The 23,392-nt window shown below is 39.4% G+C and overlaps 4 protein-coding genes across 4 annotated transcripts; 1 reads left to right on the top strand and 3 right to left on the bottom strand.

Annotated features, from left to right (window-relative positions):
• Positions 1 to 5: 5 nt before the first annotated feature.
• LOC6562638 (deoxyuridine 5'-triphosphate nucleotidohydrolase) lies at positions 6 to 947 on the bottom strand. The gene is made up of 2 exons (XM_001988583.2): positions 851 to 947; positions 6 to 793 (listed from the first exon to the last, which is right to left on the bottom strand). The coding sequence occupies exon 2, from the start codon at positions 791 to 793 to the stop codon at positions 230 to 232; it is 564 nt and encodes a 187-aa protein (XP_001988619.2). The 5' UTR covers positions 851 to 947; the 3' UTR covers positions 6 to 229.
• Positions 948 to 1,132: 185 nt separating this feature from the next.
• LOC6562639 (alpha-ketoglutarate-dependent dioxygenase alkB homolog 6) lies at positions 1,133 to 2,796 on the top strand. Its single transcript, XM_001988584.3, has 2 exons — positions 1,133 to 1,300; positions 1,361 to 2,796. Exons 1-2 carry the CDS (start codon positions 1,271 to 1,273, stop codon positions 1,994 to 1,996), a joined length of 666 nt encoding a protein of 221 aa, XP_001988620.1. The 5' UTR covers positions 1,133 to 1,270; the 3' UTR covers positions 1,997 to 2,796.
• On the bottom strand, positions 2,549 to 3,988 carry LOC6562640. The gene has a single exon (XM_001988585.3). It carries the CDS (start codon positions 3,854 to 3,856, stop codon positions 2,849 to 2,851), a length of 1,008 nt encoding a protein of 335 aa, XP_001988621.1. The 5' UTR covers positions 3,857 to 3,988; the 3' UTR covers positions 2,549 to 2,848.
• Positions 3,989 to 4,028: 40 nt separating this feature from the next.
• On the bottom strand, positions 4,029 to 22,992 carry LOC6562641 (unconventional myosin ID). The gene is made up of 9 exons (XM_001988586.3): positions 22,094 to 22,992; positions 11,232 to 11,534; positions 10,264 to 10,483; positions 8,158 to 8,383; positions 7,702 to 8,085; positions 7,562 to 7,641; positions 6,042 to 7,445; positions 5,794 to 5,954; positions 4,029 to 5,732 (listed from the first exon to the last, which is right to left on the bottom strand). The coding sequence occupies exons 1-9, from the start codon at positions 22,180 to 22,182 to the stop codon at positions 5,564 to 5,566; spliced, it is 3,036 nt and encodes a 1,011-aa protein (XP_001988622.1). The 5' UTR covers positions 22,183 to 22,992; the 3' UTR covers positions 4,029 to 5,563.
• Positions 22,993 to 23,392: the final 400 nt, after the last annotated feature.

The raw sequence follows: 23,392 nt of genomic DNA, 5'->3' as shown, positions 1-23,392 counted from the left end.
CTAGGTTTGGCGGTTAGACTAAGAACTTTTATTCAATGTATTCTTAAGTTGGGGTAGCGCAGTATCAATATTTTTTGTTATTAACATTAGTAATCGGAATGTTGTATTGATCTTTTACATATTTTCAACATTGTATATATATTGTGAACCGTTGTGTGACATTGATGAGGATTATACATATGGTTGTGTAGGACTTATTTTGAACTTATAGATATCTAGTTAGTTCAGTCTAGGTGGAGATCGGCTTAGCCTGATTTTCGCCAAGTGGCTGCTTCTCGTTGTCATTTTGATGCTTGGCCTCCTTTGGCAGTTCCTTGATGCCAGTTGAACCAAAGCCAGCCTCGCCGCGTTCGGTGTCCTCCAGTTTGTCGACCTGCTCCAGATCCGGATAGAAGATGCGCTCGCAAATGAACTGTGCTATGCGATCGCCACGCTTTACCTCAAAGTCGGCGTCCGAATGGTTGAACAGGACAACACCCAGGTTGCCGCGGTAATCCTCGTCTACAACCCCGGCGCCTACATCGATGAAGTTCTTCACGGCCAGGCCCGAACGTGGCGCCACTCGGCCATAGGAGCCCTCGGGCACCTGCACCTGCAGATCAGTCTTGACAATGGCCTTGCCGCGTGCCGGCACAACCAAATCGTAGGCGCTGCGCAAATCTAAGCCGGCTGCTCGCTTGGATCCACGCAGTGGCTCCAAAGCGTGTTCCGTGAGTTTGGCAAAACGCAAGACGCATTTATCCATTTTAATTTTCTTAGCTGATTGTGTAACTTCGACAATGGGAGAGGACATCTGTAAAAAGTATTTTTTAAATGACTTGCAACAATCGCGCCACGTTCCACACTCTACCAATTTATCTTTGCAAATGAAAATCGCGGGAAGGACGCCACAAAATTGGCTGCAGCTAATCGATATCAGTTGTTCTTGTAGTGCTGAAAAACGCTGCAACATTAAATACCAGGGATGTAACATTTCGTTAAGTTCGCATTGTTTCTTTGTCTACTCTGAACAACGTTTGCTTAATATTTTATTTTCAATGAGGCTGATTCCATAATATAAATAACACTTGTACAGCAGTTATTTATATTTCTACATAATTGTCTAATTGAAGTGATGGCATATCGGCGGACCACCACAATCGACTGTCAGCTGTCAAAAATAGCACATCCAAGGCCAAATGACCGGGATAACGGAATACAAATATTGATTTGCAATAATTGCACTTTAGTTAGATTCATTAGCAAGTAGCCAACTCCATCAGACTTAGTCATGGATTTCACGGACTTTGAAGTGCGCAAGGTAAACGCAGGTGTTGTTCGGTTGATACTCTAATGCTAAAATGAACATTTTGTTTTCCAGTGCCCAGCGACAGTGATGTACATTCCGAACTTCATCACGTCGGATCAGGAGCAATGCATCCTAAGTCAGATTGAGCGGACGCCGAAGCCACGCTGGACACAATTGCTTAATCGCCGCCTGATCAACTATGGCGGCGTGCCGCATCCTAATGGCATGATAGCCGAGGAGATGCCCGAATGGCTGCAGAGCTACGTGGACAAGGTGAACAATTTGGGCGTGTTTGAGTCGCAGAAAGCGAATCATGTGCTCGTCAACGAGTATCTGCCCGGTCAGGGCATCTTGCCGCACACAGACGGTCCTCTCTTCTATCCAATTATATCGACCATTTCGTGTGGCGCACACACTGTGCTGGAGTTCACCAAGCGGGAGACAACTGGCGATGCGGCCGGTGAGGTGTTATTTAAACTGCTGCTAGAGCCACGTAGCCTGCTCATCTTGAAGGATTCGCTGTATAGCGATTATATGCATGCCATCAGTGAGATAAACGAGGATACGCTCTGCGATCGGATCTGCAATTACAATCTGTGCGAGAACACCTACAAGATCGGCGATCATCTGGTGCGGCGAGCACCACGCATCTCGCTAACCATACGAAATGTGCCCAAGACTAGCAAAATGAAACTGAAATTCTGTTAGACTTTGTTGCTGTTGCTTAATATTTTCCACAAAATGCACATGTTGCGCCACTTAGCCCACTGAAGCCAACCTACAAAGCAAAGCAAAGTTAATGTTATATGTAATATATAAGACAAACAGTGATTGCTCGCTAAAGAGTACGTTTCTATATTTATATTTAATGGTTTTATAGAATTTAAAATGTGAAAATTTCTGTATTTAAAATACTTCGCAAAAGTTGTGATTCTTAGGTGCATGGCATTCTAATTAGCGAGCGATCACTGTACTTACTCTTTAAATCTTCCGATAGTAATTTAAACACCAGCACAAACACACGCACAACCACGCACACCATTGAGCAATGTTTCATAATGCAAATCGCCGACTTTATGAGCAAAGTTTGTTGGTGTTTTTCGGCTCACCAAGTGCTTTATTTTTTGGTAACTAAGATGTCTACTCAATTATAACAATTATGTATAGATATATACATATGTATAAATATTTATGTATGTGTGCCCTGGCATTTGTATCAGTGTATAATAATTTATAGATTTAGTTATTGAAAGCAATATATTAAGCAATTGTTATGTGGTACACAGTCTCCAGAGTATTGTTCTGGAGAGCAACTTCCACTAGCCCTTTATTGAAATGGGGTCTTTGTAAAATATATATGTGTATTTGTGCATTTCATGAATTCTGTGTGAATATATTTTGTAATATTTTTCACCAGCTGCACCAAAAAAACCAAAACAAACGACAAAAGCAATTCCAAGCAAATAAATAAATTTGTTGTCCACTGTTGTGTGCTTGTTCAAAAATCACCAGCTGCACCTGCTTGATGTTGTTGTTGTTGTACAAGTGCTACTTCTGCTTCTAGGCCTCATCCTGCCACTCCAGTCGGAATTCACGCTCGAACACCAGTCTATCATAGAGACGCACCTCACTGATGCGCGCCGAAATGTCCAGCCGGAGTTCACTCACCGCCAAATGAAAATTCTGACGCACTGCGCGCTGTTTGTCCGGCGTCAGCTGGTTGAGGGGCTTGCGAAAGACGCTAATGATGCGCTGCAGATGATACTCAACGCTGGCACAACGGCCAATGCACACCCACAGATTCTCCGGATCGTGAATGTTGCCCGGAAAACGGGTGCGCTGATCAAATGGCGCTTTGCCCGACAACAGCGACCGCACCTCGGCAACGATCTCCTGATGCGTCTTCAGATCCCGTGTGCTCAGGGTCTTGAACTCGTATTTGTCACAGAAATACATGAGATCACTGATGGCACACCACGACTGCGAGCTGAGCGTTGTGTGACTGTTGCCCCAATTGCTGTAGCCAGCGCCACTCTTGCCACTTGTCGCCGCCTGTTGCGTCAAGGCGGTCGCGCTGCTCTTGGCAACGACCTTTGTGCTTTCACTGTTGCTAGCAGCCGGGATCGTGCTGCTGGTGATGCTGGGTTTAGTCACGTCCAAGACACTAGCACTGGCACTTGCATTGGCACTGGCACTTGCATTGGCACTGGCACCTGCATTGGCACTGGCAGTGCCATTCCTGTTTACTTTATCCATGTCGCGCTGCAGCTGCTCCATTTCGCGTTCGTGTGCGCGTGCTCGCATATAGGCCTCCTTCTTCTGCTGCAGTTCCTGCAGCTTGGTCAGCTTCGGCGGCGAGTTGGCCTTAAAAAGCGAGGGCGGCGGTGAGCGACGAGCTGGAGCGGCTGTTATTGCCATTGTTGCAGTAGTTGCATCGCTGCGCTGTAGCTCCGCATGTGTGGAGATGTGACCATTTGTGTCCAGCGATGCACTGCGTCCATATTTGGCGCGATAGCGTTCCAGCGTATCCAGCGAGAAGCTCAGCTCCTTTTTGAGGGCTTTCTGCATTTTCTTTTCGCTCTCTGCGTGTGACTGCTTTATGTAATCGTTCAATGCACGCGCCGCGCGTTCGCCTCAAGAATTTACAAGCAAATGCGATCGAGATTCGGATTGAGCAACTCACAGCAACGTGCAAAAAAGAAAAAAAAAATCACTCACACAAAAAAAGGAAAGAAATAAATTCTTGCGTAGTACTCTTTATTTTTATCTTTTATCAATTGGCGGCACAGACGCCGCCAAGTACTTGCTTGGGCCATGTGTGCCTCGATGTGTGCTTTGCCGCTGCACTTTTTATTTTGGTCACTGCCCATCATTCAATTGGTCTAGGGCGGTACGGAACGGAGCACATCACATCGCATGTTGAATAGATGCATTCAGTTATGTATGGATACACACATCACACAGGCTAGAGAATCTCGGGTTTGAAACGAAAACTTTAACGACAACAGGGTTGGGGATCTCTTTCCCTCTATTGGTGCGTCGAAATGCGACGAATCTTGCGGCGTAGCCGCTTATTAGCACGTTTATAATGCTTGACCATCATTAGTAGCTTTGATTTGCAGTGTCTAGTTTGCCATCCAGATACAGCAGATGCCGTTGAAGCACCAGCTCTGTGCTTGCGTCCAAAGCGACGTTTCCGATAGCGCATTAGAACCGGTCTTTGCTGCGATTGCGCGTCAAGAGGTGGCAAGGACGATAACATATCTTGCCAATCTCCAAAAGGACATGGATTCTTTGGCTCAGTGGAAAATACGTCCATCAATTTCGGCTAAAAATTTAATTTTTCAAATTATTTGAAAGTTAATAATAAATATGCCGAGTTGTGTGTGTCTACTTCAACAGTTTTGTTTGCTATACTGATTTTTTAACTTACGCGTTGAAAATGTGAAATGGCTCACGTTTCAGCCTACTTTACATTATATATTTTTTCGATCTTCGTTTGAATTAATATTATTTTTACATTTTGCAATCCAGCCTCGTAAAAGTGTTGATTGAATCAAATAGTTAAATAGACGACACAAGCGCTAATAAAGTGTATGATTTACAATAATATTTTAATTTATAAATATTTTATAATAGTAATAAAGTAATATTAGGCTTTAGGAAATAATTGCAGATGGCACACTATTGAAATGTAATTTTCTCATTGTATTAAGTACAAAGAATTTCATTGTTGTTCTTTAGATTTGTGTGCATTTAAATTAAATACATACATGCAAATATCAATTAATAATTGCTTAAAAGCTAAAGTTAACAAATGCACAAAGTACATTTAATACTTTTTATAAAGCCGGCTCAACCAGCTTAATAGCGAAGTGGCCAGAGTTAATAGTTGAAGGCTCTCTCGTTTGGATCAAGTTATATATAAATATTGCCTTATTTGCTTATAATTACACAGAAATTTAAATATAAATTAATAAAAAAAATGTACAAAACTTTTATTTCTTTCTTATTTTGTTTTTTTGTTTTCTGACTACACATTAAAAAGTTGCGATTTAAGAAAATCTCTAGCTGCTGGTTAATAAACATGCATGAATTATTACAGATCTTACTACAAGGTACAAAAGAGTTAGCAAAAGGGGCAGCACACAAAGACTAATTGGATAGGATCAGGTAAGAATTGGAAGTGAAAGAAGATAGGATAAATGTCAAGGACTCTTAAAGTTACTTGTAACTAATTTACATTGGGATATAGCTGTGTGCGGTAGGTTCTCTCTAGACACAATATGAGGCGGGCACCTCGAAAATGATGTTGCCAGCGGAATGACGGAAATTTGGATTTTCCACATTGGACGCCGCCTCAACGACAATGGTGCGCGCCTTGTCGCCCAGCCGGCAGGCAATGTTGTTGCTCACATTCACACGGAGCTCGGTGCCGGTCACACTGTAAGCGATTCGAAAATGGATTAACATTTGTGTATCTTTAAAGATTGGCGTCTACTTACTCGTAGTACTTCTTGCACACAATGCCCACGAGTTCGCCAATGCGATCCTCTTTCAGGGGCGCTGTCGTTTCGCTTTGCAGCGAAAAGACCAGATCATTGTTCTTGGGCGAATGGAAGACAATCAGCTGATCCCGGCCAGGCGTAATGCTAATGGAAGTCAGCTGCAATCGAAAAATACATTTCAGCATTTTTATCGAATAAAATCGAAGCTTCGTTTATTCTTTTATAAACTGTTTGTTTAAGCTTACCTCTCGTATAGCCATGGAGCGCTGCATGTCACGGAACTTCTTCTTGATGCCATCCAGCTTATAGATGTTGGTATCGGTGACGATAAACGCACGATCCGCCTGCTTGTTGTGCCTGTTGAATTTCTTGGCGAAGCTGGAGAAGAGCACCTGGCGGAAGTTTTCGCCACCAGCGCTGTTCTTCAAATTGCGCACATTGGTATTGTAGGCATCGTAGCCGCTGTTGTCCTGCGAGTTGGCCAAATAATCACCCAGCCACTTGCGCTGCTGTCCCCAGTAAGGACGTCGACCGGCAATGGCCGTTGCTGCAATGATTTGCAATCGGAGCTGGGGCCACTCGCTGCGTGGATATTTGCGCAATATCATATAGGCACGCCAGAAATCGAACATGCGATGCAGTTTGGCTTCCGCCTTGCGTCCGGCCAGCGGTGGTTGTGGCCACTGAATGCTGCGTCCATAGTCCCGCTGCTTTTTGGCATTGCGGAAGCGATTGGCCAGCTCCTGAACATAGCTGCGCAGCTTGTATGTTTTGTAGGCGCGCATAATGGTTATCGCTGCCTTCATCTTCTTGTAATTGCGACGAGCGATCCAGCCGCGTACCTGTTTCTGCAGCAGGGTCACAATGTGGGGGATCATCTCGTTGCGTTGCTGCTCCAGGGCGAACAGGGTGCGCGGTGAGCGTATGAAGATTTTCGTGTGACCATATTTCACATCCTTGGCAAAGCCCTTCTCCTCGATGAGTACACGAACGCCGTCACGATCGCTGCCAGCACGGAAATTGGGCCACGTATAGTGCGAGATCATCTTGTAGCGCAGCAGGAACTTATCGTATCGCTGGCGATGCACAAATCCAGCACGACGCACGCGCACATTCTCCAGCAGACCCAAGTAGCGCACCTGATGCTGCACACGCTCCTCATCGAACACCGTGGAGCTCTTGATATCATTGGGCTTGATGCAGCGCACATAGAAGGGCTCTTTCTTCAGCAGTGTTGCGACCAGATCGGCCATGGAGCGCTGGAACAGTGTGCCGGCGGTCAGTGGTCGTTTGGTGGTCTTCTTAATGTCCTGAGCACCCTCGGGCCACATCTCGCTCAGATTGGCATCCTTGGAGTTGTGCAGCAGACGTTTGAAGTCCTGGAACAGTGTATCCCTGTTCTTCTCAATGAAACCATTGATGTTGTAGATAACATCGCCAGCATAGTGCGTGATACGGAAATCCTCGCGATGCTTCAGTTCCTTGTCCGTCGGCTTCAGCTGGCGACTGGTGTAGTGGGGATGCTTGCTCAAGTTCTTGTCCATGGCACCGAGCAAGGTGTCATCGGTGACATTGCCCACGCTCAGGCACGCCTCGTCCATGATAGCAATGATGCCCTTGTGCGGCTGCTCCACCAAATCGCAAATGATCTGTTGATATTCAATTTGTGTGAGTAAAAAAATACTTTGGATACTGCTGGTTTAATTTTTATACAAAAAATAAGCATTAGCAATGGTCAAGCACTTTTTGTGATGTAAAGACCAACCTTATTGTTGAAATAATCAATGTTGGTCCACTCAATGCCCTCGCGTTGGTATTCCTCCTGCTCCTGCTTGAGCACCAGTTCTGCAAAGAGTTTAACTTAGTTAAGGAGATCTCTTCTACAACTTTTAGATGAGAGCTCACCAATGAACAACTGCTGCAGCTTTTCATTGCAGTAGTTGATGCAGAACTGCTCAAAGCTATTTGAATCGAAGATCTCGAAACCATAGATATCCAGTACGCCAATGACCGTATTGAATCTCGCTTGGCTTTTGCTGCCACGGAAGAGAATAGCACGATTGATGCGCGATATAATCCAGGTGAAGAGGCGATCATAGATGGCCTTGGCCAGCGCATCCTTGCCATACTCGGCCTGTGTGGCATCGTGATCCTTCTTCATGACATTGCCACCAGCGGCAATGGTGCGTTTTGTCAACGCCGCCGACAGCTCTGATTCGGTGACCTGCAGCAGCTTTGCAACAGACTGCAAGTTCGATTTGTTGGTTATGACCAACTCATCCTCGATGGCTAAAGGGAATAAAGAGCGAGAGACAGAGAGATTACTTGGCTGCCTTTAGGTTGTAATAGCTGCAAACTCACTTTGAAACTCCACATTGCCCAAATGCAAAACGGATGCAATTGTACGCCAAATGGTTTGCACCTCATCCGCCTGGAAGCCCAATGTTTTAAAGGCATTGCAGGTGCTCTTGTAGTCGGACTTCTCGGTGAGTATATCCATGCTACCTTGGTTCAAATAGTGATATTTGGCCGTCTCCTTATGCAGATCATATTGCCGCAATTCATTGTCATTGGCGCCACGCAGCAGCTGTAAGGGAAGAGCGTAATTATAATCAGTTACAAAGATTGTATTCACAGTGCTCGACTACTGATCTATACTTCTGATTTACTTTACAGAATATATCTTTTATTCGATTTTTATAATTAACAGTTGAAGATGCCTCCCTCTAATCAAACACTATAATATGCACATTCTAAAACACTTTTATGGCATAGAAATACAAGCTTGTCCAAGCTTGTTTGGCTTGTCCGTCCATATCCAAAACTGATTCCCCAACTATTTAGTACAACAGACAATTAGCAGAAACGCTAACCATAATTGAACTTCCGTTTTAATTGTCGTCATTTATCATTTGCGGGTTGCTGAAAATGAGCTATGGAATTTCGCAGTCAAGTCAGAATACATTTATAATCCAGACACTTGTTATTATATTAAATAATTTTAGTTCTTAAAAACACCCATCAATAACAACAGGTGCGAAATGTTTGCTTAGATACCATGAACAGCACATACAAATTTAATTTGCGGCTGTTTTAGCTATAAAATGTATTTTTATATAAATAAACAAAAACAGATGCCAGGAATAACCATAGAGTGTTACTTTCAAATTGTAAAAAGCAAACGAAGTGACTTTAGAGAGTCGCATAATTAAGCAATATTAATTAGTTTAGGTGTTAATTGAAAAGATAAAGCTGGAAATTCTTTAGCTACATAAATGGTCTCAGCCAATTAGCGAGTTCAGGCTAAATTTGACAGCTAAAACAAACAGAGCGCATTTTGTTGTTTCATTTTGTTCTTGACTCGTAACAAAAATATTTCAATGGGAAGTAGACCAGATATCGAGTATATAGGCTTTATCACAAGAATATAAAAATACGACACGTCAGCGTCTACATTTTGTATGAATGACTTAGTGTTCTTTGCAATTTTGTATATAATTTCAAATGATATCATTCGCATATATATATATATAGTATAATCAGTTTGGCACAATCAATTGATAAACTGTGAGCTCAGCTGTCTACAAATAGAATTAAGTTAATTAAATAATATATTTTTTTTTTTTTTTTCATTATTGTTTAATTTGCCTACACCAAAGACCTTTTGACATTTGTAAAATAATAGTTTCTTTTATGGTTTTTAAATTTTAATTGGCATTTTCAACATGGTTCAAGTTTGTTATGACTCAGGACTGATAGCCACTTAGCCCTTTATATGAGTTGAAATTATTCATAGTCTTAAAGTTTACTTGTATGTTTATTGATAAAATATTTAATAAAATTGCGGTTTTTAAGTTGAGATTTGCTATATTTTCACAGTGGACTCACAGGCTCTGGCTTATGACTCAGGACTCAGAGTCTAATAGCTTTTAGAATATTGCCACTACAAATTGTGATCGTTAATTTGAGATTTAATATGTTTTAACTCAGGACTAATAGGGTCTAGCATTGCTTTTTATTGAAAAATATATATTTTATTTAACGAGCTGTGTTATAGCTTTTAACGTTTGCACATTTAACGCGATAAGCAATAAGAAGTGCTTGTAAGTAATAAATATTTATAGGCATATGGTAACTTGACACTCGTCGAAAATACATAGAATATTTTAGAAATATTTATAGTAAATATTTATATGTGGGATGCATGCATGTATGTAGTATGCACGCTTGTATGTTCATATGCAGAAGAACCGCACCCAGTGTTACCCTCACATCAGGCTGTGACTTTGCCACCCAACAGAGTGACTGACTTGCCGGCGTCCCGCTGACTCACTTTGGTAAATAACAACGCCCACACACACAAACATTCATAACATTCACACTCACACTCACTACTCAGCACTATTAATATGTGGGCATTGAATAAAAGCCCACACCTTTCTTTCACGCTTGAAGTTTAGTACCCACCTGATAGAAACTGTGGAAATTGCGTTCGCCTGGTTGTTGCTGCACCACACGCGACTTCTCCAGCAGATAGTTGGTTATAATGCCACCCACTGGATCCGCCTTGTAGTCGAACTCGATGTCCATGTACTTGCCAAAGCGACTGGAGTTATCGTTGCGATTCGTCTTCGCATTGCCGAATGTCTCCAATATCGCATTGCTCTGTATTAGCACGTTCTTAACTCTGAAAACAATATAAACACATAAGTTAATTGCGATTGCAACATCAAATATTTTTTTTTATTGTGTTCGACCCATCCCAAAAACTAATTACGAAAATGGTATTCGCGTTAATCTCTCGCTTACACAATAAATGTCTATTAAAAATAGTTGTTTTTTTTTTTTTTTAATTTTGGAGGCACTAAAAATTGGCAATTAAGCTGAGGATTTGCCAAGGGTTTGGCTGCCATCCCAGGTTTATGGTTCAACCTAAATTGCCATGCAACGATTAAAGTTCGCGTCGACAAAGTGCTTTCTTGGACGTATAGTAGAATTGTGTTGGAAGCGTGAGCAATTAGCGGCTCACTCAATTCCATACGTTTTACGATAGAGTCGTCTTCGCAGTGATGTCATTCATGTGCTCACAACAGTAGTAGGTTGTACGATTCGCGGGTCAAGGAAAGCACTCTATATATTAGTAGACGTATCTGGGGAATGCTGGCTATGCTCTAATGAGGGATACCGTTGAAAGTTTCATTTGAAATTTGCATGCAACGAGCACACAATGGGAAATTTGTCATGCCCTCTGGCATTCATGATGGGTTTTCGCAGTTTCCATTCAACTCCAAGTTCCCAGTCTCATGGTTGCTCTCTAATAATACAGTTAGCTGAACTTGAGCTTGCCTTGTTAGTTTACTTATGATTGTGAAAGAATTCTAATTTATATCAATTATTATTATCATATATTAAATTCATATTTTGTTTCGACTCACCTTTCGATTTCATTTTGTCCCTGAGTATTGGTCACCGCCGCAATATATTTCATTATGATTTTGGATGCCTCGGTTTTGCCGGCACCCGATTCACCCGAAATGAGGATGCATGTGTCCTGGCGACGCTGCTTGAGCACCCTGTATGCGGCATCAGCGATCGCAAACACATGCGGCACATTCTCGAAGAGCTCGCGACCCTTGTACTTGCGTATTGTCTCCGGGCCGTAGATATTCATCTGTCTGTAGGGATTCATCGATACGCACACCTCGCCAATGTATGTGTAGATGGAGCCAACCTGAAAGCTGCAGAGCACACACAAAAACTCTTACATTAGTTGAATGGTTGAATAGAAAAAACGCTCAATAAAATGTTTGGATATGCATTCAATCGATTTATAAATCGGCCAACTCAAGCTAATAATACTATCGAAATAGGCGCGTGCCTCGCAATGCCCTTATCAAACTCAGCTAACCCGCTGAGCACCTGTTGTTTTGAATCAAAATTTGTTTTTCAATAGGCGAATTGAACTTAATTCGGTTGTTTTTCTTATGGGTTTCTTTATTTTTTTGTTGGAGGTGGGCATTAATGGGTTTGTTTGTGCTGAGCGCCACGGGCGCTGCTCAGTTGGTGATGCGATTAATTGGAGTCGATTGTTCCAGTTGATGTTGTTGCTCATATTGATTAAATTGTTGATGCATTTGATTGACTGCAACGCATGGTTGCATTTATAATGCTGCTGCTGCTGTGTGTTTATTTTGTGTGCAATTTATAAGGCGCCAAATGATTTAGATCGACAGATGCTACAGATACGGCAGGTCAATATGTGGGTCACTTGGTCAGCGTGGCAGGCAATGAAGATGGATATAAATTTGAAAAAATAATCCAGCTGTATGTATTTGTATTTGAAAAAGATTGCAACAATAAGCACAAATTGACGTTTTGATTAGGGTAAGGCTTCTGTATTCATTTAAACAATATCTATACAATATGAAAGCTTTATGGAGTACATAATTCAAGCTGATTAAGCACACTATGAACACCATAAGCTAATTGCCATAAATATTGTTAATGGTATCGTATCTGAAATGTTGCAGTCGTTACGATTAATTAACTAGTTGAAAGAAACGATTAGCCAAGGTAAAAGACCAACCAAAAACCAACCAACAACTTGTAAGCCGCATCTAACTACGAGTTGCACTGTTACAAATACAAATTCATTGAAAAAAACCGCAAATAGAGTGTGGTAACAACAACAATAACCAGAAAACTGTGCAACAGGTGAGCTCTGTTACAAAACTGTTTGTTGGGCGTGTGCCACGCCCACTTGCAAGCTGACTACACAAAACAAAAAACAAAAGACCACCAAATTAACAAACAACGAAATGCTTTGACAGCGTATGCTTGACTTGCAGATACTCTGTACTGATGTCAGAAGTCGTATCAAAACTTAAAATATATTTATTTTAATTAGTATCTTTATTTATTATCAACTATAAGATTATGCGTAAGAAATGCACATTTAGGTATATACAATGACAATTATAATTTATTCATAACTTTGTCAAAGCTAACCCGATTTTAGAACGTTTGGCTTATTGATCATGGCCTGACATCTAGAATAACACTTGGAAACAGGAATATCGATCGAAATTCTTGTACACAATTGTCTCTCTCTCCCAATTTCTACTTGTTGGCTATATCACTTTCTATAGCTATATCAGTATACTATATAAATTCAGTATTGTTACAGAGAAATGCATTTTCTTAACTGTCAAACACAAATTTTGTTAAGCAGTTGCCAAAAACATGCAGACAAGAGCGTCATAATTGGAGAAATTGTTGAAAAACAAAGAAAATTATGAAAACAGCGAAAAGTTTTCTTTGTCCGCATCTCATAGTATAACAAAAACAATAGCACTTTGTTCTATTCATTGTTGTTGTTAGCTGTTTGTGTTGTGGGGCCAAACGGCAGTCAACACATGTTTTTACTTAAGTTTTCAGTATCTATTTATAGAGCTGCCGCTTGGTGCTACATTTGGGTCAAAATGTGACAACTTAGCAGACAATGCGACGAAGGCGATGTAGCAGCGCAGACATCAGAGAGCTTCTCATATACATATAACATAATAACATAATCTATGGCTAGAAAGGTGAACTACTGAACTCCCAAGATGGGGGCACAAACGTTTAGCACGCTTGTTGACTTTTTAGCACAGCGGGTCGGATTCGGAATCGGAATCAGAATCAGTACCGGTATTCGCATAAGAAATGAAAAGGGCAGTCAGCAAGCCGCTTAGTAAGAGTGACAAATGTGATTTCTATGATTTCACCCCATCTGCACACAACTCAAACCGATGTGCGATGAGTGACACCTGAGTCGTGTACTGGTACACTCTGAAAAAAAGCTAACCTAGAATTTAGTAATAGAAATCAGTAACATAATTATGCAGGCGTTCTCCGATTTGCGAAAATGGAAAAGCTTTCCATTTTGAAAGCAAGCCTTTGGATACTCCAGTTTGCAGAAACGGAAATGTTTTCCAAACCAAATAGCCATTTTCACACCCAAAAACAGAAAACAACGATTTTAATTCAAAAGTGAAACGGAAAAGTTTATCGAAAATTTACAACAAAAAAAACATATATATAAAATATAATATTTTTCTGACTGTATGTGGCTGTGGCCACCGCCCACGTGGCATATGATTGACGGACAGACAGCCAGCCCAAAAATGCTGACTGTCTAATGAGGTTACAGAAATTGCTTAAGGCAAAGTGCTTAAAAATTGATTTGAAAAAGAAAAAACGTGTTCGAATCCGAGCAGTAACATATGTGATTTGATCTTGCTGTAGAGTGTGAGAAATTCGAAATGCTGACATGCGGATAAAGTTGTCATGATTTGGAGTGAGCTTTGCAGATCAATGATCCCAATAAATCATACGTTCATTTTGTTGTTGTCATATATACCCAGCCCAAAGTCAAGAGTTTTTAGCTGCCTTTCACACAACTCAAAAAGGGCCCTTGGAAGTACTTGAAGTGCATACTTATTGTCTTGTGCAAGCCCTTCATAAATTTATTTCATTCTGCTCACTTTGCTAAACTTTATAAGATTTTCGTCTGGTTTTGCACTTTAGACTAATTATAAATTTTGCCTCCAGTTTAGATATTGAAATGGCGTGGGAAGTATATAAAAATAACTTATTCACTCCTCAAAGATAATTAGTTTCTAAATGTATTACTTTATAATATGGGAACTTTCCGATCACCCCAAGTTTTTGCGGAATTCGGAACTAGTCTGTGATGTGAATATTTAAATGATTGCCTTCGCGCATTCTCACTAAATAAAGGTCGTCATTCATTGTTAATGCCGTTGCTTTCGATTTTCGATTTTTGATTTGAGTTTTGCTTAGTGTTCGGATTGCCAAATGGCGTCATCATTTAAGCGAAAAGGCGCCAAAATATAAATGCAAACAAACGCGACGATTTGTTATTGCTCTGATGATATTTACACAACTTGTTTGCGTCTTTATTTTTATTACTTAGATGGCAATGTGAATCATTCACACGTACATCATATATTCTGTTAAATATTTGCATGGCTACAACTATTCAAGACATTAATATATATATATATATATAGAGATTGTAGCACGTTTGCTGACTAATCAGTTATATAATTGTTGCCTGATGTCTGTTCGCAAGCAAATTGCATTTGTTCACAAACAGTGAATCATTCGATCAATAATTCATTCAAGATTTGCCTGAGACACACACTTTGGCTAAGCCTTAAGGGTTGCTCTTCACTCTAGAGAAATGCGTTAAAAACGAGAAAATCAATAAGTTTTGTCATTTGACGCTGCACTTTTCACTTACTTGCTAAATCGGCAGACGTTGGCGGCATGTTTGGCCGGCTGACGTCATAATAGCCAACAACAGAGTTGGCTTTAAGTAGGTCAATGTTTCATAAGCTCTTTGTGGATTTAATTGAATTTGATGCAACTTTTCAATGTGGCAGACAAACAGACAGCTAATAGAATAGAAAAGTGCGTGACAAGGCAACAATTCGCATTTTGGATATTTGAATGTTAAGCAGCTAAAATCAATGAAATATAATTATCAGAAAGAAATGTTTCAACTGCAACACTTTCAATTTCCTTCGATTTTCAATCATTTTGCGCAATGCAATTGTAGCTTTCAATTTAGCTTCAATTTACACCCAGAAACATTTGGCGTGGGGGGGGCGCAGACTCACATCAATTAGCAGAGCTGCCTCTGCGCCCCAATTGGTTGCAAGACTAAACAGGCGCTAAATTCTTGGACTCTCGACATGGGCATTAACTTTTATGTAAACGTTGCCTTTTTTCTCTGCTTGGTCTTTTCTTTTCTTTTGTGGCAGCTGGGAACGAGTTGCAGATGCCCCTAAGTAAAAGTTATTGCAACGCAAATGACAAACATGGACGTTCAACGCTATGTAAATAAACAACAATGCACACATCGAAGATGTATGTTAAAGGTGTATGTGTGCCTAGGGGAAGGGGAAGGGATACTTACACAGGTAAACTGTGTGCGCTCCACAAGTCTACAAGGCGTTCACTAGCTGTTTGCCTGATTTGCATACCCTACAAGTGTATAAATATACCTATGGGATAACTACAAATTCGCTAATTATTTGTCTCATTTGAATACCCAGCGACTATGTAAGCGTTCATTACAAGTTAGGCAAATGGGCGTGGAAAACGATAGAGTTATATTCCAAATGCATAAAATATATATGTGCTCTATATAAATAAAATAATCCTTATCCAGCTACTGAGTGAAAACTAAAATAACCTTTAAAATACAAGATTTATATCCGATATCGCAACACATACATTTTTATATTTTTAAATATTCTCCAAGCATTTCTTTAAGATCACCATCATGTTAGCAATCTAGGGTATCTTTAATGTGATCACTCTCTCCAGATTATAGTCAGACTTGAGTTCAGTAGCTGTTCTGGGATTGCAGTTGCATTCTACATTCTGTATTGATAGATTGTGTCTGTCCGTTGAGCGTTAGTGCAAAGAACGTGGTTCAATTAATGGTGGCACAACAAACCGTTGCCAGTAGTCAAATGCTCGTTGCATATATAGACCGTTCTGTAAATTGTATAATTTCCGCTACTATCACATTATTATCAAAGCGCTTATCAGAGCCAAAGTTGACGGCATTCGATAGCAAATAGCTTATCAAAGTAGCCAGGCGGCATATGGAATGTATCGATGTGAAGACTCTGACTCCAGCCAACTATATAGATGAAAGCACGCTTTGAACTATACGACTATATATACAGTAATGTCTTGCATCTGTCTAGAATGCAGTCTTCAATTAATTAGGGGTGGCGAGTGGGTTGGGGAAGCGCATGAAAGTAACACTGGCCTTTTGTACAAATAAACAGACAATCTTTGATTGCAATCGGAAATTGAAAAAGAATTCTTAAAGTTTTTAATAGCCGCACGGGCAGCCAAAGTAAAACTTCTAAATAAACACACTCTTTTTTCTCAGCTTTTCATTTTGTTGATCATGTAGGCCTTTAATAATTCGACGACGCGACGCCTTCTTTGTAATCAAAGTCTTGGCGAATGCCATTAAAACTGCATTTATAGACAGATGGAGTAGAAAGTCACGCAGTTCGTAGGCCAGATGGGGTTTTCAAGCAAAAGAAGATACAGAAGTTGATATTCTATGCTCAATTCTAAAAGAATGCCTTGTAACACTTCAAGTGATAAAGAAAAGCTAGAAGATATTCCAAAATGTTTTAAACAAATTGTGGTATTCATTGTATAAAAAATGAAGGGATTCCAAGGAAGCTACTTAAAACAGAAAAACAATTTGTGGTATTCATTGCATAATAGATTAAAGACTGCCGCTTATCGGCTATAAGTACAGCTAAAACGCTAAACAGCTATAGCTATACGTGGGCAGTCGATACTCGCACCCAGCTCGAACCCAAGGTTATATATACAAACATGCGACTACATACATACATATCTGGCACATGGAAAGCTTGCCAAGTTTAACACTTCTTCGGGCGATGCAATCTTATCAAGACTCTGTGGCATTAATATACCAGTTGTGTCGTGGCTATTTACACAACAAAAAGTAAATGAAATAAGTACATACTAGAAAAAGCATAACCACTTTATATACCCTATAAATGTTTGTTCGACAACAAAAGAGAAGGATTATTTATAACAAAAGCTGATATTTCTTTTAGCGATAACCGATTTCTTATGAGCACAGATAAGATAGCTGTAGTCGCCAGACGTGCAAAGGGTTAAAAACTATTAAGTTTGTTTAATAAAGAAGTTGTATATTAAGATCGAGGGAGCACTCATAAAAGTGTCAGAAAAGCACATCGTAAATTTGGACATACATAATGATATAAATAAAATATGTTCATAATAATAAAAATACTACTGTGGAATACCTAAAAAAAAAGCGCACCTTGACTCAACCAAAAATACAACATATATATATACATTTATTTCGAAAATAAGTAAAAAAAAAATGTTAATGAATTTGACAAGCACTTGGTTGAAGCTTTGCTTTTTTTATTTTTGTTGTCAAGTATTTTGCGCCGTTTGCATTGAAACTGAAAAGTCGACAGTGAGTCACGCGTTGAATGATACCAGACTACAAATATTTCAATTGCTAAAATACAAAAACAAAAAAGTTATTATTCTGGGAATTTTTTTTGGGCAAATTGATAAGGACTGTCAAGTGTGTGCTGATAATAGAAAGCGGCAAATTCGTGCAGAGTGTTCAGGGTGCGCCAAAGAACTGATAATCAGGGCAAGCTTTCGTCCATCTATAACTATTGGAACTATTTGTTCAAGTGCGTAAGTTATGGACTAATGAGTTCAACGGCAGTTCATGGGAAAACGCATTTGGGTAAATAAATAAACAGGCAGCCATAGCTATATAGATGGATGCTTTACAGCCACCGAACAAACAATTCAACAATACAACAATACTAACAAAACAACACACAAAATGTAGGCCAAATAAATGAGAGGCGGTGCATAAACAAAAATTAAAGCTAGATGTAAACTTATCAGCGCTACAAACAATTTACACATTCGAGATGCGCTCGCTGCTCCACAAAGTTTGCTTCTAGTTATAGTTGTTATGGGAAATAAGTGCAATTAATCAGTGTTCGTACATTTATAGACTCTCAGCTACTTAATCCTGGGTCTACCGCACAGCGGAGAGCCATCAGCACAGGACACTTGACTTAATGGATCGTAAAAATTTGGCGATTCGAAAAGAAAACCAATCGTATTACTATTTAAAAAAAAAAAACAAAACAAAAAAAGCTGCTAAGTGTTGCGGGTGCTGTGCTCTGAACTTGAGGAATTATCAACAAAGCCAAATCTTGTTGGTAGGCAGAAACTTGTTTTGTTTTGTTTTGTTTTTCTTTTTTATTTTTATTTTTTTCAGTTCCCCATTGGTTTTGGGTTTAGTTTGGTTTGCAAACTGACGCCATCAACCGGTTTGTTAGCCAGCCTTTTTTCGGCAACGCCAAAGTATTTGGTACGCGTTATGTTTTATGTGTGTGCGAGCACTAAAGTATCTTGAAGATACACAGCCGTGACTCACAAACGGCGTACGTGTAGCTGCAGCAGCAGCGACGCAGGCTTTCCATTTCATTTTCAAGATATATTTTGAAAAAAAAAAAATAAGAAACAAACATATTTTAGAGATCCATATATATATGCGCGTACATCTATGTATATGTATATGTATATATTAAAGTATATATTTTGTGCTCTTCGCGCAGCTATTTCGGGATCGCTTTTATATATGTCTGTGTGGGTTGCTCGGGATGCCAGAGCATTCACATGTGTTTATGTACTTATGACAGTGCCAAAAAAAAAGCACTTGGCAGATGCATATACAGTATGACTATGGCTGACACTTGGTGAGAAAGTTTGTAATTCATTTTCAGCATGGACTTCAAATTGTCACTTGAAAGCCATAACAAATAGGATATCTATAGACTGAAAGTATATAACAATACTACTTTTATTGAAGTCTTGTTAAATATTATGTAAAAACGAAATTTGACTCACTTGGGGAAAAAAATATCTTATATGAGAGAGGCCTTTTTAAGATTTAATAAGAATTAAACCCCTTATTTTTATTTTAAATATATTTTTGGTTTTCTATATATAACGAATCCCAGCAAGATTCACCCCTTATTTTAGAAAAATTCTAAAAGCAGTAATCAAATTTGCACTCTTGACTGAAATATAATTGTAAGTTTAAACTTCGGTTTGCCCAAGAATTTACATAATTTGTATTGTTGTTTGCTGTTTGTTGATGTTGCTGTTACTACACACAGATCCCAGCCAAGTACGCAGCACATGATGTCATACCACACACACACACACACTCACACATACAGAGTGGGAATAAAAGAGCGCGAATAAAAACGTAAGAAATAAAACTCAACGTTTGATCATAATATAAAATGCAGTTTTTGCCATTTGCCATTTCTCAGTTTACATTTCATTTCATTTCGCTGGGTTTCGTTTCAGTTTGTTTTGTTTATGGCTGTTGTCTGGTAAAAAACGAAAGTGAGTTATTTATTTTTTGGCTTTATCACAGAGTGTGTTTTGCCTGTTTCTTTCATCATTTTCCTTTACAAAGCGTATTTTTTTTTGCAAGTTTTTGGCGCATTTCTGACCCTCATTTCAATTAGCTCAATGGGTTTTTTTCCTCAAACTTTACACGTAGTGTTTTACTTTTTAATGGTTGATTTTCCGGGTTGGAATTTTGTAATTATAGTGTTTATAAACTTAATAACAAATTGATTTGCGTTATGCTGCGCGTCGATTATGATTACATATACGAATCGGATTATCGCATTGTTAGCTGGATGGGGTAGTTGTTGTGTAATAAACAGTTTGTGATGTGACTGCGACTGCGACCATTGATAAGTCTTTCAAGTTTTCCAAACTAGTGCAAGTGTTTACACTTAAGTGGTGTAATTAATGTTAAGCTGCTCTTTTGGAGATGTTACAAGACTCTTGAAACTAAGTTATTCAATCAATCAAACGTAAGGGGTAACAAATGCTTTGGCTAAGGTATCACAAAGTTGGGCAAGAAAACGACTGACTTGCTGAAAATGTTGTAAAACCAATTTAATTTCTTAATTTAATTTATAGTTGGACATTTTTTCAAAATAGGTTTTCGCTTCGAAGCACTTGTGTAACTTACACATTTTGTCCACTCCGTTTCTATTTAACTGCGCAGCAGTGTCTGTTAACTGTTTAGGCCACGTTCAGGGAGGTACGTGTACATTTAAACGTATTTCATGTCATGCAGCGTGTGTCAGCAACTTGTTGCATGCCACAGCCGGCATATTGTCAACTTTTGTGACTGCCACCTAGATAGCATTATGGTCTATGGTCTGTGCTTTGGGCATGGGTCGTTGCATTGCATGCCTCGCTGGGCTGCTGTTTGTGGTTCGATGCCTTGACGATGATTATCAATCGCAGGCTCATCATCATCATCGTCATCATCATCATCATCACAACGACGTGAGTTCTACTTTTGCTTTGTGCACGTGCTTTGTTATTTGTTTATTTAGTTTGTTATCAGTGCGTCACGAAATAGTTTTCGCCTTTTCCATATTATGCGGCACTTAACAGCAGCAGCTTTTAATGATGATTAAATATAATATAATTATGGAAATGAGCTCTTTACTTAGCATATCTATTCAAATGTTAATTGATTCATTTAGCTGCTCTTTAAGAGTATTATTATTAGTATTACTTAGCTAGTTTTATTTCAGCAACAAAGAGACTTTATTTATGAATAGATCTGATTCATTGCCAATAGCTGAAGTCAACTATATCTATACCAATATTTGTTTCTTGTTATTGATATCAGACGAGGGGAACTGTCTTTTATAGTTGGCTAATGGGATTATCAAAAGGCGTGGCGAATACTTATCGTATTGCATCATTCGATTTGAGAGACTTCTTTACGTCTCTCTGCTCGTCGGAGTCATTTACGGGAATGTTCTCGGGTATATTTTGAAATGGAACTCTTGAAATTCCAGTTTAACATTTTTGTATTTGTATATTTCGAGCCGGTTTTGGATTTATATATGTTATAAACATTTAAGAGATTTCTTTTAATAATTAAATATTATAAATGAATTTCGATATTTGACACTGTACTGATCTGCTAAGTTCCAGTTATAAATACTTCTTATATATAAATTCAATCTCAAAAAATAGACTGATTAATAAATAGATCACTGAAAATTTTTTTTTTAATCAAACCCCAATTAATGATTCTCTAAAGAGCACTTAATTAAGTATTTCAACACTCTAGCTGGCATACTATTAAGCCAATTTCCCAACTCATTATATTTAGACCGTTTCGTTACGGTTCATGAAAACAACCAACAGAAAAAAAAATCGGACAATGGTAACCAGACCATAAACGTCACTGGGTCAAAAGCGAGTAATATGAAGCTGCTGCTGCTGCTGCAGGTCTTTAAGTGACTTGGCTTAATTGAAAATCTGATATAAATCAAGTCAAGTTAGCAAACTTAAGAACCGCAACCAGTTTGACAACCTTGACTGAGGTACAAGGCTGTTGCAGTTGCCGCACACACAATGTGGCAACATTTATAATTTGTAAGTACAGAGAACAAAAATGTGCCGAAAAAATAAAGTTTCTTCATACATACATTCTTCATGAAAATTTTAATTTAATTGGGATATTTCATTGAAATAATGTTCCACAAAACTACAATGACTGATGCACGAATTTCATGATGATTTTTTTCAGTGTATTACTTACCGCTTGCGCAAGTTGTCCATGAACTTTTCCATATTGACCTGGTCCAACAGGACAAAGTCCTGCACACCCGCCTCCCTTTGCATTGCCATTTTTGTGCGTTTTTGTTTTGCTCACAGAAATCGTACAGAGAGCGAGAGAGAGAGTCCGAGAGGTTGTCGGGTAGAGAGCGGCGTTTGGTTGCGAATGAGAAGAGCGAGAATTGCCGAATAACGTAAGGCCGGCTGCAAAGGGCGAATTCAGGTAACGAACGTAGCAGTTGACGACGATCACGTTGCAGAGGATGAAGTCGAATTAGCAACACACACACACGCACACAAAAACGTAAACGGAGAAGAATTCACTGGGACTTTTTTTGGTTTTTATGTTTGTTATGCTTTTGTTTGTTTGCGCGGTTGACAATCGTTTCGAATTTAAAATGTGATTTTATATGTGTTGTGCTTTTTGCCTTATGACTATTTTCAGCTGACTTTGCCAAAAAAAGAAGTCAACAGAAAAACTGAAGAGTTCTTCAAATATTTATGTTATTAAAATCAATAAATATTTGTGCTAATTGAATAAAATATAGTGAGGGGCCGGAATCTTAATGGAATTTCGCCGAAATCCAAAAAGCACGAGGAGAACACAAAACAGACGCGAAAGACACGGCGAATGGAACAGAACACAATACAAAAACCGCAAGTTGTGCGTCGCCTTTGGGTATCATTTATTTAGTGATTGGCGATCGCAAGAACTTGTTCAGGCCGCGCGTCGATGCCAGAGTAAAGTTAAAGCCAATAAATACAAATTGTATCGCCCCTAGCCATACACACAGCCAGCTGGTTTCTTATTTATCGTTTTCAGAGAGCCGCACCACACGGAGCAACAACACGACCACTCGGCTGCGCGTTCGAAGAGAAACTGTTCGGAGTGACGCGACATAACACCACGCATAGCTATCAGAGAGACGACTGTGCGCTCAGCTGCTCTGCCACTACTACTGCAATAGCAGCGACTGCAGCGCAAGTGGTTGTTGCACTCAGAGAGTAAAATGTGCAAGTTTCAGGGAGTTGACTATTGGATTTAAAGAGAATATGAGAAATACTAAAAATATTAATTGGGTGTATAATGAAATTCTAGTTTAAAAATACAATTGCTAATATTTGTATATAATACTTGCTCTTAATTTTGTTTGAACGAAAGCACAACTGCTAAAATAAACAATAATTCTATTTTTTTTCGCTCAGTGTTGGATGTTTTGTTGTTCGGCCAAGAAACAGAGTTGCTCATCGGTTTTACACGGCCGGCGGTTTGCGTCCGTGC

This window comes from Drosophila grimshawi, unplaced genomic scaffold (genome assembly GCF_018153295.1).
Source record: "Drosophila grimshawi isolate 15287-2541.00 unplaced genomic scaffold, ASM1815329v1 contig_1377, whole genome shotgun sequence".
Classification (NCBI taxonomy): domain Eukaryota; kingdom Metazoa; phylum Arthropoda; class Insecta; order Diptera; family Drosophilidae; genus Drosophila; species Drosophila grimshawi.
The sequence above is the reverse complement of the archived record's forward strand: the minus strand, read 5'-3'. Positions and strand labels throughout refer to the sequence as shown.